Genomic DNA, 15,442 nt, shown 5'->3' with positions numbered 1-15,442 from the left:
TAATCTTGAATAGAGACAGAAGTCAAAAAAAAAAAAAGAAAACCACAAGAATATATTCATTCTGGTATTATCAGTCATTCCACACATAACACTCAGCATTTTTTTGACAGCACAGGAACAAAAAGGTATGCTAATGAACTTCAGCTCCAAAAAGGACATGTTTTTCTGCATTCCTTTTTTGTAGGGCTGTGTATGTTATCTATTGTAGGGAAGCTTCACCTAGTTATCTGTAATTTACACTGTGCACCAGTTACATTTTTATTGGTGTAGTTTGTAGTCTTCAGAAATTGTTTCTGTGATTTATAACATGCAGTGGCTCTAGGCAAGTTCTTTGATTTTCAGTTCAGGCTTGTGTAATTCTGTGGCTTGGATTCTGTTTTCAAGCCAGAGACAAGATCCCTGGTCCTCTCGAAAATGGTGGCCTGGGGTTCACTTGGACCACAGACAAACTTACTGAGCTCTATCATCATGTGTGTGCATAGATTATCAGATACAGGCCTCAAACATTGGCAAACTGGCATTTTCATATCCTTTAATGTGCTTCATGGGAATGTCATGCCCTGCGTTGCACAAGAGTAGGGGTTTTGACTCAATTAAGTGAGACTTTTATGTAAATGTTGGCAATTTAAAGAAAATTAGGAATAAATTCAATATCAGTGACCGAATCATTAGAATCATCAGTTGCGCTATGCGCTGTGCATTCATTTATAATTTGTAGAACACGCCATATGATACAAGCAAATGCACATAGTGTGTGATGGAAAATATACTGCATGAAAAAAGAGGTATAAAATTAGTAACAAATGTTCATTTTATTAGCATGATGTGTTCAAGTGATTACTGTGGCTTTTTAAAAAGCATTCAACTAGTAAATTCAATGGCTCAGAAGTTAGTAATTAATTACATTATTTATATTCACCCAGCTGCTGATAATGAACAATGACCTTGCAAAAGTTGCAGGAATTTTATGTAACTGCATAATGAACACAGTGAAGAATGGCCATGGTACAGTGGTGCTTGAAAGTCTGTGAACCCTTTAGAACTTTCTATATTTCTGCATAAATATGACCTAAAACATCATCAGATTTTCACACAAGTCCTAAAAGTAGATAAAGAGAACCCAGTTAAACAAATCAGACACAAATCTTATTCTTGGTCATTTATTTATTGAGGAAAATGATCCAATATTACATATCTGTGGGTGGCAAAAGTATGTGAACCTCTAGGATTAGCAGTTAATTTGAAGGTGAAATTAGAGTCAGGTGTTTTCAATCAATGGGATGACAATCAGGTGTGAGTGGACACCCTGTTTTATTTAAAGAACAGGGATCGATCAAAGTCCGATCTTCACAACACATGTTTGTGGAAGTGCATCATGGCACGAACGAAGGAGATTTCTGAGGACTTCAGAAAAAGCGTTGTTGATGCTCATCAGGCTGGAAAAGGTTACAAAACCATCTCCAAAGAGTTTGGACTCCACCAATCCACAGTCAGACAGATTGTGTATAAATGGAGGAAATTCAAGACCGTTGTTACCCTCCCCAGGAGTGGTCGACCAACAAAGATCACTCCAAGAGTAAGGCGTGTAATAGTCGTCAAAGTCACAAAGGACCCCAGGGTAACTTCTAAGCAACTGAAGGCCTCTCTCACATTGGCTAATGTTCATGAGTCCACCATCAGGAGAACATTGAACAACAATGGTGTGCATGGCAGGGTTGCAAGGAGAAAGCCACTGCTCTCCAAAAAGAACATTGCTGCTCGTTTGCAGTTTGCTAAAGATCATGTGGACAAGCCAGAAGGCTATTGGAAAAATGTTTTGTGGATGGATGAGACCAAAACAGAACTTTGTGGTTTAAATGAGAAGCATTATGTTTGGAGAAAGAAGAACACTGTATTTCAGCATAAGAACTTTATCCCATCTGTGAAACATGGTGGTGGTAGTATCATGGTATAGGCCTCTTTTGCTGTATCTGAGCCAGGACAGCTTGCCATCGTTGATGGAACAATGATTTCTGAATTATACCAGCAAATTCTAAAGGAAAATGTCAGGACATCTGTCCATGAACTGAATCTCAAGAGAAGGTGGGTCATGCAGCAAAACAACGATCCTAAGCCCACAAGTCATTCTACCAAAGAATGGTTAAAGAAGAATAAAGTTAATGTTTTGGAATGGCAAAATCAAAGTCCTGACCTTAATCCAATTGAAATGTTGTGGAAGGACCTGAAGCGAGCAGTTCATGTGAGGAAACCCACCAACATCCCAGAGTTGAAGCTGTTCTTTATGGAGGAATGGGCTAAAATTCCTCCAAGCCGGTGTGCAAGACTGATCAACAGTTACCAGAAATGTTTAGTTGCAGTTATTGCTGCACAAGGGGGTCACACCAGATACTGAAAGCAAAGGTTCACATACTTTTGCCACTCACAGATATGTAATATTGGATCATTTCCCTCAATAAATAAATGACCAAGTATAATATTTTTGTCTCATTTGTTTAACTGGGTTCTCTTTATCTACTTTTAGGACTTGTGTGAAAATCTGATGATGTTTTAGGTCATATTTATGCAGAAATATAGAAAATTCTAAAGGGTTCACAAACTTTCAAGCACCACTGTATCTTATAAAACATCACCTAATAGATCACTACCTATGTGGAATGAAAACATACAGGTTTATGTGATGTGAAGGACAAAATAGAGGCAACATTCATCGCCTTACTTGCCCTGGGAGTAGTAGTGCTTGACAAGGTTCTGGAGCAGATCCACACCTTTCTTGCTCTTAATTTCATTCACTTTAATGAGGTACTATGTAAGAAGACAAGAGGAGGAAACACAATAAGATGTGTTTATCTGTGTAGATAGATATTAGACAACAGTGCAAGTCAGTAATGGTCAATATCATTTAGACATCACAGTATGTCTGTGAGAGGCAGCTAATACAGTTATATCAAATACTTCAGTCATAACAATGGCTCTTTGGTGTGCGTGTGTGTGTGTGTGTGGGAGAGAGAGAGGAGGTTTAATGCCGAGAGCTCACCTCACACATCTGCAGCTGAAACATTCTTCGTTCCTTCTCCAGCTCCTCAGCAATCTCTCCACCGCTCACCTCTGTCCTCACCATGCCATACTGTTTCGCCAGCTCCCTCTTCTCCTTCTCTATCTTATTGCTTCAGAGAGACAAGGCACATGTCTAACTCCACTGTGTATGTGAAAGATATTTAATTATATATATATATATATATATATATATATATATATATATATATATATATATATATATATATATATATTTTAAATTATAATAAATATTAAAGTGGGGGGGAGCATTTGGTACTGAAATAACTACAGACATTGGGCTTTATGTAGCTGTGAGGTACGAGGTATGAGGCGGATGTAAGTGCAGAAGCAGTTTATTTACAAAAGTGAAACACACACAGGCAAACAGTCCAAATCGGCAGGTAAAATCCAAAATGTAATACAAGCAAAGGGTCGGGCGAGGTGCAAACAGGAAATCACAGGCAACAAGAAACCGACTAAACTGGCAACAGTCACACATGCAAATGGTCACTAAAAAGTTTATAATTAGCATTTCTTTTTGCGAGTCTAGCCCTCAGTTTGCAGTTGCTGCGTGACATACTACAGTATATGTTTTCCCTGGAACAGCCAGTTATTGCTCCTAAGAGAGAGAAAGTGATTTTATGTTTCTCTCTATTTTTTTTGCAAAGTATATGCAATTATACTGTTGCCTCATAAATCATAATAATGTCTTCTTCCCATTAACTAACATCTTGGAAAAGACTTTTGGACACCATAACTGGAAGCAACATTGCATGGCAGTATCACAAAATATTAAAATTAAATACAGCAGAGCTATGAGTACTCACAATTTACTCTCATAATCCCTCCAAGCCTTGTCAAAGGGCTTCCTCAGATCCTGAGGGAAGAGAAGTTATAATTAAAAGGAGGGGTTTTTTTGTTCATCTAACGATAGAACATGAAAAGATCTAATAAAATTCAGGGATTTCAACACAATCCATTTCAAGTCTATTCTATCTGTATAGTGATTTGAATAATAGATACTGTCACAAAGAAGCTTGAAAGAAATCGAGAAGTAGATTCATAATGGGCAGGTCAGAGATGTCAGTAGTGAGGAAAAAATAAATTCCATGGAGATGACATGAGGAAAAAAACTTGAGAGGAACCAGATTTTATATTGCACGACATATGTGTATTCTATAAAGCCATACAGCACTAAGTGTGTTGAAAGGATGCTAAGTGTAAGCAACAGGGTCTTTATGATTCAAGCAGGTGTTTTTAGATGCAATTCCATAGTATCCATGACAAATATCAGACTACTATTTCCATTTGTAGAGGGAAAAACAGATCCATGATTAACCCACTCCCTGTCCCTTATTTTTCCACATAGATCAAATTTCAAGCATCATCTGAGGATAAATGAGGATATTTGGGGATATTTAATATTTGATGCCATGTTAAAAATACAAACCCAATTTCCAGAAAAGTAGGGATATTTTCCATATTGCAATTTAAAAAAAACATCTATGATCTGTTAATTCACGTGAACCTTTGCGTAACTGAGAAAAGCACAAGGAAAAGATTTTCAATAGTTTTATTGACCAACTTAATTGTATTTTGTAAATATAAATGAAGTTAGGCGACACGGTGGTGTAGTGGTTAGCGCTGTCGCCTCACAGCAAGAAGGTCCTGGGTTCGAGCCCCGGGGCCGGCGAGGGCCTTTCTGTGCGGAGTTTGCATGTTCTCCCCGTGGGTTTCCTCCGGGTGCTCCGGTTTCCCCCACAGTCCAAAGACATGCAGGTTAGGTTAACTGGTGACTCTAAATTGACCGTAGGTGTGAATGGTTGTCTGTGTCTATGTGTCAGCCCTGTGATGACCTGGCGACTTGTCCAGGGTGTACCCCGCCTTTCGCCCGTAGTCAGCTGGGATAGGCTCCAGCTTGCCTGCGACCCTGTAGAAGGATAAATCGGCTAGAGATAATGAGATGAGATGAGATAAATGAAGTTAGAATTTGATGCCTGCAACACACACAAAAAAAAGTTGGGACAGACGCAAAATAAGACTGAAGTTTCTAGGATCTTCAAGTAACACCATTTTGGAACAATCCACAATAAGCAGGGTAATTGGTATCATGTTTGGGTATAAAAGGAGCATGCACCAAAGGTTCAGTCTTTGCAAGCAAGGACGGGTTGTGGCTCACCCCTTTTTGCCCAAATTTGTGAGAGAGTTGCTATTCGATTAAAACAAAGCATTTTTCAATGCAAGACTGCAGAGAATTTAGGTCTTTCAAAATCTACAGTACATAATCTTGTGAAAAGATTCAGAGAATTCAGAGACATCTCAGTGCATAAAGGGCAAGGTAAAAAACACTGTTGAATGTCCGTGACCAAGGCCTCAGGCGGCACTGCCTGAGAAACCGTCATGTTAATGACAAATATAGCCACATGGGCTCGGGAGTATTTTGGAAAACCGTTGTCACTTAACACAGTCAGCAGCTTCATCCAGAAATGCAACCTGAAACTGTATAAGGCAAGGAGGAAGCTATTCATCAATTCTAGACACTCATCTCAGACTGAAAGACGGTGGAAACGTGTGCTGTGGTCAGATGAGTCCACATTTCAGCTTGTTTTCAGGAAAATGGGATGTCGAGTTCTCAGTGCCAAAGGTGAACATGACTATCCAGTTTATTATCAGAGAAAGGTGTAAAAGCCAGCATCTGTGATGGTATCGGGGGCATCGGTGCCCACAGCATGAGTGAGTTGAATGCGTGTGAAGGTACTGTTGACGCGGAGGCGTATACTGGGATTTTAGGGACATATATTGTCATGAAGGCAATGTCTCTTCCCAGGAAGTCCATGCTTATTTCAGCAGGAGGTATGGCGCATCATGAAGAGGAGAATCAGACAATGGTGACCGAGGACTGTTGGGCTTGGGCTAAAGACAAGCTAAAATCTTGTATCAAGCAAGAATGAATAAAAATTCCAATTGCAAAACTGCAACAATTATTATCCTCAGTTCCCATACGATTAAAAAGTATTATTAAAAGGAAAGGGGATGTAGCTCAATGGTAATAATGCCTCTGTCCCAACTTTCTTTGAGAGTGTTGCAGGCATCAAATTCTAACTTTGTTTATATTTCCAAAATGCAATTAAGTTGGTCAGTAAAACTATTGAAAAGCTTTTCTTTGTACTTTTGTCAATTAAATAAAGGTTGACGCGAATTAACAAATCAGATTTTTGTGTTTGTTGCATTTTGTTAAATATCCCAACTTTTCTGAAAATGGGGTTTGTACTAAACAGTAAGAAATTAGCTCTGTGTAATGTAGCTCTGAAAGGGATCGTTTTCTAATACAGTAACCTTCATACACAACTTCAAGAACAAATGTAGAATTTCAGAGAGACCAAATTCATGATATTTGTCTTTTTAAACTTACACCTTTGACCTCTTTCAAATCCCCTTTGACCAGTGAGTCCAGGAAGAAGTTGATATTGTGGAGCATGCTCTTTAACTGTGGGTGGAAAAATGATTAAATGTAAAGAATCATTGTGGACCAAGCCTTAATCAAGCAAGAAAAGTCTAATTAAGAATGTATGGAAAACACATTTTTTTAAATAAAAGACTTAGATTTGAGCCTGTGAGTTGTAGATAGAAACTGCAAACGGAGAGCATCACAGTTTGAAGATTTAACAATTGAAGTTTATCTAAATAAGGTCCATCATTTCAATTCACACCATAATTAACATCAAAGTGGGCGCAGCGCTGGCTGGAGGGTGTTCTCTCCCTCAGTGACTCACCAAGTTCTTCACTGGTGTCAACAGCTCTTTAGAGAATTCAGCAAACTTATTCAAGGCAGAGGCCACCTCCTGCTCTCCGTTGTTGTGGAAATTGGCAGCTAGCTTCTCCATGGAGTTGATATACAGCTCCAAATGTGATATGTGGTCTTGAGGGAAAGCAAATGTAAATGAAAAAGTTTTGAATATAAATAAAAAATAAAAAATATATCTTTAAAAGTGTGCCATACCCAACATGCAGAGTCAGTACTTCTTACCCAACAACACAGAAGCCAAAATACACAAGTAGAGTATTTTAATATATCAAAACTGTTCCTGAAATAATCTTTGCTTATAAAATGTCATTTGGGAACACTGCCATACTGTAGTGCAATCATGCTGAATACTGTAAAGCCCCATTAATATGGCTTGGGCTAGGGCTAGTACAGTATTAACAGTATTAACATAGCAGGCAGCAGTGACATTCTTTCTAAAGCATCAGATTCCTGTCTGAAACATCTGGGAGTGTCGTCTTGTCCTAGTATTTTGATGACTGTGGTTTGTCCTCTGCTTCCTGCTCTGAGACAATGCTCTTTCATCTTCTCTGTATGTACAGCTATTTGAAATGAAGGAGAAATTAAGCTATTATGTGTCATTATGGAACAGTGGCAATGTTACCTTGACCAGAGGCATGCTTGGCTTTGGAAGCTTTCTTCATTTTCTGCAACACTGTACGATCACAGTCCAAAGCCTACAAAACACATGCACTTTCACTGTAATAGGTAGGTCCACTATTATAGACAGTGGAGAATGTTTCTGATGGCACATAAGTCAGTACTCTTTATAATCAGTTTTGCATTATATGATATGTCACCAATTCAACACAGAGTGCGCACACACACACACACACACACGCACACGCACACACACACACACACACACACGCCTATCTCTGTGGGGACACTCATTGAGTTAATGCATTCCCCAGCCCCTTACCCTTAACCTAAACCTAATTCTAAATTCAACTCTAAAACTGAGTCTCAGGCCTCAAACAGCCCTTTGAAGAAGTAAGGACCACCCAAAATGTCCTCATTTCCCAAAAATGTCCTAATTATGTTGGTAAAAAACGTATTCCAGTCCTCAATTTGTAGCAAGTACAAGTACACACACACACTATGCTGTCCTTTTGTATATTGTAGGTTTCAGTCAGAGGCAGCATGGTGGTGTAGTGGTTAGCATTGTCGCCTCACAGCAAAAAGGTTCTGGGTTCGAGCCCAGTAGCCGACGGGGGCCTTTCATGTGTGGAGTTTGCATGTTCTGCATGGGTTTCCTCTGGGTGCTCTGGCTTCCCCTACAGTCCAAAGACATACAGTGGTGTTTGAAAGTTTGTGAACCCTTTAGAATGTTCTATATTTCTGCATAAATATGACCTAAAACATCATCAGATTTTCACACAAGTCCTAAAAGTAGATAAAGAGAACCCAGTTAAACAAATGAGACAAAAATATTATACTTGGTCATTTATTTATTGAGGAAAACGATCCAATATTACATATCTGTGAGTGGCAAAAGTATGTGAACCTTGAATGAGTGGCAAAAGTATGTGAACCTTGTTAATGCTCATCAGGCTGGAAAAGGTTACACGACCATCTCTAAAGAGTTTGGACCCCACCAGTCCACAGTCAGACAAATTGTGTACAAATGGAGGAAATTCAAGACCATTGTTACCCTCCATAGGAGTGGCTGACCAACAAAGATCACTCCAAGAGTAAGGCGTGTAATAGTTGGCAAGGTCACAAAGGACCCCAGGGTAACTTCTAAGCAACTGAAGGCCTCTTTCACATTGGCTAATGTTAATGTTCATGAGTCCACCATCAGGAGAACACTGAACAACAATGGTATGCATGGCAGGGTTGCAAGGAGAAAGCCACTACTCTCCAAAAAGAACATTGCTGCTCATCTGCAGTTTGCTAAAGAGCACATGGACAAGCCAGAAGGCTATTGGAAAAAAGTTTTGTGGACAGATGAGACCAAAATAGAACTTTTTGGTTTAAATGAGAAGCGTTATGTTTGGAGAAAGGAAAACATTGCACTCCAGCATAAGAACCTTATCCCATCTGTGAAACATGGTGGTGGTAGTATCATGGTTTGGGCCTGGTTTGCTGCATCTGGGCCAGGACGGCTTGCCATCATTGATGGGACAATGAATTCTGAATTATACCAGCAAATTCTAAAAGAAAATGTCAGGACATCTGTCCATGAACTGAATCTCAAGAGAAGGTGGGTCATGCAGCAAGACAATGACCCTAAGCACACAAGTCGTTCTACCAAAAAATGGTTAAAGAAGAATAAAGTTAATGTTTTGGAATGGCCAAGTCAAAGTCCTGACCTTAATCCAATCGAAATGTTGTGGAAGGACCTGAAGTGAGCAATTCATGTGAGGAAACCCACCAACATCCCAGAGTTAAAGCTGTTCTGTACGGAGGAATGGGCTAAAATTCCTCCAAGTCGGTGTGCAGGACTGATCAACAGTTACCAGAAACGTTTAGTTGCAGTTATTGCTGCACAAGGGGGTCACACCAGATACTGAAAGCAAAGGTTCACATACTTTTGCTACTCACAGATATGTAATATTGGATCATTTTCCTCAATAAATAAATGACCAAGGATAACATTTTTGTCTCATTTGTTTAACTGGGTTCTCTTTATCTACTTTTAGGACTTGTGTGAAAATCTGATGTTGTTTTAGGTCATATTTATGCAGAAATATAGAAAATTCTAAAGGGTTCACAAACTTTCAAGCACCACTGTACAGGTTAGGCTAACTGGTGGCTCTAAATTGACTGTAGGTCAGAGTGTGAATGGTTGTGAATGCTATGTGTCAGCTCTGCAATGATTTGGCGACTTGTCCAGGGTGTACCCCGCCTCTCGCCCATAGTCAGCTGGGATAGGCTCCAGCTTGCCCTCCTGCACAGGATAAGCAGTTAGGAATAATGGATGGAAGTTTCAGTTGGACTGATCACACGTTGTAAGTAAAGGTCTGCCTAAAGCCCAGATTTTGCATGATTTTTGACTTGACCGAGATAGTTTGATTATTGTAATCAAATGATATAATTATGTAATTAAAATTTTAAATTACATCCCAGAAATCAAATTATTATAACACAATAGTTCAGTGATAATAATTTAAATAGTAGTATATGACAGGACTTGCACATGATCACTTATAGTATCTCGAAATTATCACTTTGGGCCAGATGTGCTAAGTTGTTTGCAGGTGTTTTTTTTTTTTTAGGAGTAATTAGGCTGCATTCTGTGCAAAGAAGGGGAAGTTATATATAAAACTTGCATACAAGCCTAAGCGCACGTCAGCCCTTGATAAGCATTTGAGCGAGGACTGTACAAAAGGCATAAAAAAGGGTGGGAATGGAATTGAACTATTTTTGAATTTGTATTATCTTCACAGGCATACACTATTACACCATACTACATTAGTAATTAACTACGTCTTTTCAATTGAGATGCTTTTGTCAAACTTATCTGGCAATGCATACTGTATGTGTCACAGCAAATATGTCAGGAACACTTAGATGAGTTTTCCTCACATTTAAGAAAGAGATTCAAACAGGTCTTTTGTGACACAGCCAATTTTTCAAATGCTATAGGAGCTACAATCGACCACAGTGAAATACACATTTTATTACAAAAAGGTTTATTCTTTACACAAAAGTCTTTTCATGAAAACCAATTAGTAACAAAACATAAAAACACCCATTTTAATGCCCTCTAAACTGTTGATTTGCTCTGATATGAGAGGTTATATTTTCTTTATGAACAATTATTCCTTAGTCCCAACAATGTATTTTTTTGGCCACGTTGCATTTTGCACTTGAACATATCCATCCATCCATTATTTATAGCCGCTTATCCTGTTCTACAGGGTCGCAGGCAAGCTAGAGCCTATCCCAGCTGACTATGGGCGAGAGGCGGGGTACACCCTGGACAAGTCACCAGGTCATCACAGCTTGAACATATCTACACTTAGTATATAATTTTAAAAAATAATAACATTACATGCATACAATAAGTCGTATGAAATTCTTCTTACAAATGATGAAAAGGGTTTCCACAGAAAATGCTCCTGGCACTATTGTGAGCCTATTGACCAAAAAATAACAAACGTGGAACAAACCTTTGCAGAAACACTTCCTGTTTCAGCAATTCAGTTGCAAAAACATCTTGCCTTCCTAAAGTTTACACTGGGTAAAGATCCATGTTGTAACATTTGCGTAACAGAATTACTCTTGCTCTAACTAATAGATGTTATGCAATGCACTGATGTGTACACAAATGGAGCATAAGATGAGAAAACACTATAAATGGTAGATTACAGCTGAGACTGCCATTATTGTTATTATGAGGTGGGACATGATCATAAATGTTTCGATTAACAACATTAGAGGCTAGTTTTAGTTTCAAAAGCACTTCATCTGCTGTAATGGATGTGTGTGGGGGTGTATATTACATCTTTATTTATCTACACTGCAGGAAACATTCTCTTAAGCCAGTAGTTTCACCAAGTGGATGAGCCACTAAATACATGGTGTTAGCAGCTTGATAGTATAAAAGAAGATTGAGGAAAAATAACAGCAATAATGTTTTAAATGTTTCAAAGGAAACAGCCTGGATTTTCTTAACCTGGGCCCTATTTTCATATCTGCTTTGGTCCAAATATTTACCAGAGACAAAAACAATTGAAGCACGGTCCAGTGTTGAGTTCGAACACTATAACTGGCAACCGCAAAATGGCTATATAATGTAATTCTATGGGGCAAAACATCCATGTCAAAGTAAGCCTCTTGTTTTCTCCATTGACAGGATCATAATGTTATTGTATGCATCTGACAACATGGAAAGGATCCCTACAGAGATACACCTGTGTCCGTTTACCTCAATAACGGTAAAGAAACTGTAGAAAATGACTGTTTCTACACTTGTTGTACACTCATTGAACCTTTCTCTTCTTCCGGTCTCTGACACAGCGCCCCATTCAGTGCCTGTAGTCGATTATCACACAGGGGCTGGTTTCTGATGCGTTCTAACCAGAGGTGTCAAGTAACGAAGTACAAATACTTCGTTACTTTACTTAAGTAGAAATTTTGGTACTTTCTACTTTACTGGAGTAATACTTTTTCAACCTACTTTTTATCTCTACTCGTTACATTTTCAAGCATTTACTTTTACTTCGTTACATTTATAATAGTCTCGTTACTTGCATTTCATTCGGCTTCACACTTGCGACACTTTAAAAGGAAAAAAAATCAAATCCAGATCATTCGCATCACACACAAAAAAACCCAGAAACAACCCAATCAAGATAATTCGCGCCATTACAGTAAATTTGAGTGTGGTTGGATGAGGAATATAATCAAAATGTCATTACGACACCCTATTGGTCTGTCTAAACTGCCACTCAGGGCGCTCCAAGCACACAGCAATCAGAGCTCTGACTTCGACACCGTTAGTAAATTGCGGGCTCTCGTCCATTTGTCAGGAGTGGAATCCCCCCCCCCATGAACCATATGCGGCATTCTCTTTTCTGAGTCAGGTCAAGTTTACAAACGCAGTTATGGTATCTTGGTGGGTGTTAGTGAGTAAAGTGACAGGTCTTAGATTAGTAAACATTATATTAGCTTGTAGTGTGTCGGCATTCCAGCGGCCGCCCTTTCTCTCCTCGCCTGTGTTCAGCCTCGCATTGCTGGAATACAAACATTCTGTTGACTTCTCTCGGTGAGCCAGTAACTAGTAGGGATGAGAAAGTGTTTTTCTTGCATTTTAACTGGAACCTGCTGCCTCTACTGCACGTCCCATATGAAAAAGAAAAAAACTGCAATTTATTGATAACTTACTTCTGAGGTATGAAGTTTTACACCATTACAACACTTACAGACAACAAGTCATTATTACTTGTGCTCCATGAAACACATTTTAATGGGTCAGGAGAATGTACTGTATGTGGACTTCTAGGCTGCGCCTTTGTCCTTAATAGCATTATTTCCTCTTTCATTACTTTTACTTTTGTACTTTAAAGTAGTTTAGAAATCAGTATACTTTTTACTTTTACTTGAGTAAAAAGCTTCAGTTGATACTTTTACTTCATGAAAAGTATTTCTAAACCATAGTATCTACTCTACTTGAGTAATAAATGGTAATACTTTTGACACCTCTGGTTCTAACTCAGTACTGGGCTGATTTCAATCATTTTTGTCCCAAGTAAATATTTGAACCCAAATACACGGGAAAATATGGCAAAATCCCAGCACTTTCCTTAAAGCCAAACAGTAATTTAACCATGAGACATGCAGCGCAAACTGCTTTGTCCATAATAGTGTGATGAACTCTACCAACATGACATCATTACAGAGAGCGTACAAATTAATTTAAGTGCATCTTACAACAATGTAGGTAAATGGTACCCCATAATTTCCAGCCACCAACTATGACTATCCACTAAGCTGTATCTCCAACCCTAATGAGAATAGAATTTCCATTTGCAGTTATCTCCCCCTGCCATTCATCCACTCTGTATAAATAGCATGATCAGCAGTGCACTAAAGTCAAGCTGACAGTTGTGTCAGTCATTTGCCTTACTCAAACATTGAGCACTATACTCACAATTCATTTTTGTAAATATAACAACACTTTTATAACTCTGTTGACTAAAATTTAATCACTGAGTTATCTGAGCCCTGTTTGCATAGGTCATGAAGGAAAGAGTTGCTAGAGCAGTGTTCAGTGTTCAAGGCTTTATTTGACTGAAAAAACAACGTATATACCAGTGAGGGCTGTTTTTCCAGATTGTCTGTTTACTTATGTATAGAGTCTAGCTAATGATGTTCAACTTCACAACAGTTTACAGTCATGCAAATTGCAGTCAGTTTGTTTTATTCACTTATGCAGTGTAGTTTATCCTGATTCTGTTCCTGCTGGTCATTACAGTAAACTAATCCACATTGTCCTGTACATTTAATATATTGTGTTCATCTTATTTTCTTGCTGGAAATGTAGTTTTGCACACTGTTTTTGTCGCACATGCTACAATGCTTTGCACTTTATACATTCCTGTGTACTGAGCCTTTACACTGTTGACTCTGTCTCAACATGATCCTGAAGGTATAATATTTCATTCCACTGCATATATGCATGTAGATGCTAATAACAAATATTTTTTTTTTACTTTCTTCAGAGCAATGTAAAATATAGGAAGAGCATCAATATCACACCCATCATATTTCTGCCACATAAAAGGAAACCAAAGACATAGTTTATTTGTGGCAGTTCATTTATGATTAACCTAAAGACAAAAAGTTTTACATGGGCTGTGGTAGGGATGAGCTACACCACCTTGTACAGTATACATCAAAATTATGCCTTGCAAAAATCCAAGATGCAAAAACGCTTTTCCTACCAGGTCAGTGGATTCAAATTAATTGACTGTTGATTTACTGTTTAATTTTAAAACCTAAATACTAGGCAGATTGGAGAATAAGATACAGCGCGTGTTACTGCCTCACAGTTCAAGGGTTCCTGGTTTGAGCCTGAGCTCAGGTTGCTGTCTGAGAGGTACCCTGGTTTCCTCTGCCCTGTTTCTGCACACCGCCCAAAAACATGCAGCTGTGAGAATCGGCTACTCTACATTGCCCCTAGGTGTTCATGGTGCCCTGCGATGGACTGTCATCTCATCCAAGGTGTATTCCCACCTCATGTACAGTGGTGCTTGAAAGTTTGCGAACCCTTTAGAATTTTCTATATTTCTGCATGAATATAGAAAAGTAAAGTCCTAAAAGTAGATAATGAGAGCCCAGTTAAACAAATGAGACAAAAATATTATACTTGGTCATTTACTTATTGAGGGAAATGATCCAATATTACATATCTGTGAGTGGCAAAAGTATGTGAACCTCTAGGATTAGCAGTTAATTTAAAGATGAAATTAGAGTCAGGTGTTTTCAATCAATGGGATGACAATCAGGTGTGAGTGGGCACCCTGTTTTATTTAAAGAACAGGGATCTATCAAAGTCTGATCTTCACAACACATGTTTGTGGAAGTGTATCATGGCACGAACAAAGGAGATTTCTGAGGAACTCAGAAAAAGTGTTGTTGATGCTCATCAGGCTGGAAAAGGTTACAAAACCATCTCTAAAGAGTTTGGACTTCACCCATCCACAGTCAGACAGATTGTGTACAAATGGAGGGAATTCAAGACCATTGTTACCCTCCCCAGGAGTGGTCGACCAACAAAGATCACTCCAAAAGCAAGGCGTGTAATAGTCGGCAAGGTCACAAAGGACCCCAGGGTAACTTCTAAGCAACTGAAGGCCTCTCTCACATTGGCTAATATTAATGTTCATGAGTCCACCATCAAGAGAACACTGAACAACAATGGTGTGCATAGCAGGGTTGCAAGAAGAAAGCCACTGCTTTCCAAAAAGAACATTGCTGCTCGTCTACAATTTGCTAAAGAGCACATGGACAAGCCAGAAGGCTACTGGAAAAAAAATGTTGTGGACGGATGAGACCAAAATAGAACTTTTTGGTTTAAATGAGAAGTGTTATGTTTGGAGAAAGGAAAACACT

General features: G+C 38.8%; 1 protein-coding gene across 3 annotated transcripts in view; it reads right to left on the bottom strand.

The window, feature by feature from the left end:
• Nucleotides 1-15,442, bottom strand: part of unm_sa1614 (un-named sa1614) — a 173,380-nt gene that overhangs the window by 151,379 nt on the left and 6,559 nt on the right. For 2 of the 3 annotated variants that reach the window (XM_060910398.1, XM_060910396.1), the window contains exons 2-7: nucleotides 7,482-7,554; nucleotides 6,828-6,973; nucleotides 6,467-6,541; nucleotides 3,882-3,931; nucleotides 3,035-3,164; nucleotides 2,717-2,802 (exon numbers count right to left, since the gene is read on the bottom strand). In XM_060910398.1, coding sequence (XP_060766381.1) covers nucleotides 2,717-2,802; nucleotides 3,035-3,164; nucleotides 3,882-3,931; nucleotides 6,467-6,541; nucleotides 6,828-6,973; nucleotides 7,482-7,554 — 560 coding nt within the window. The remainder of the gene's footprint in view (nucleotides 1-2,716; nucleotides 2,803-3,034; nucleotides 3,165-3,881; nucleotides 3,932-6,466; nucleotides 6,542-6,827; nucleotides 6,974-7,481; nucleotides 7,555-15,442) is intronic. The other variant, XM_060910399.1, reaches the window with a different exon arrangement.

This window comes from Neoarius graeffei, chromosome 26 (genome assembly GCF_027579695.1).
Source record: "Neoarius graeffei isolate fNeoGra1 chromosome 26, fNeoGra1.pri, whole genome shotgun sequence".
Taxonomy (NCBI): domain Eukaryota; kingdom Metazoa; phylum Chordata; class Actinopteri; order Siluriformes; family Ariidae; genus Neoarius; species Neoarius graeffei.
Note: the sequence above shows the minus strand (reverse complement) of the source record. Positions and strands in the feature narration are given on the sequence as shown.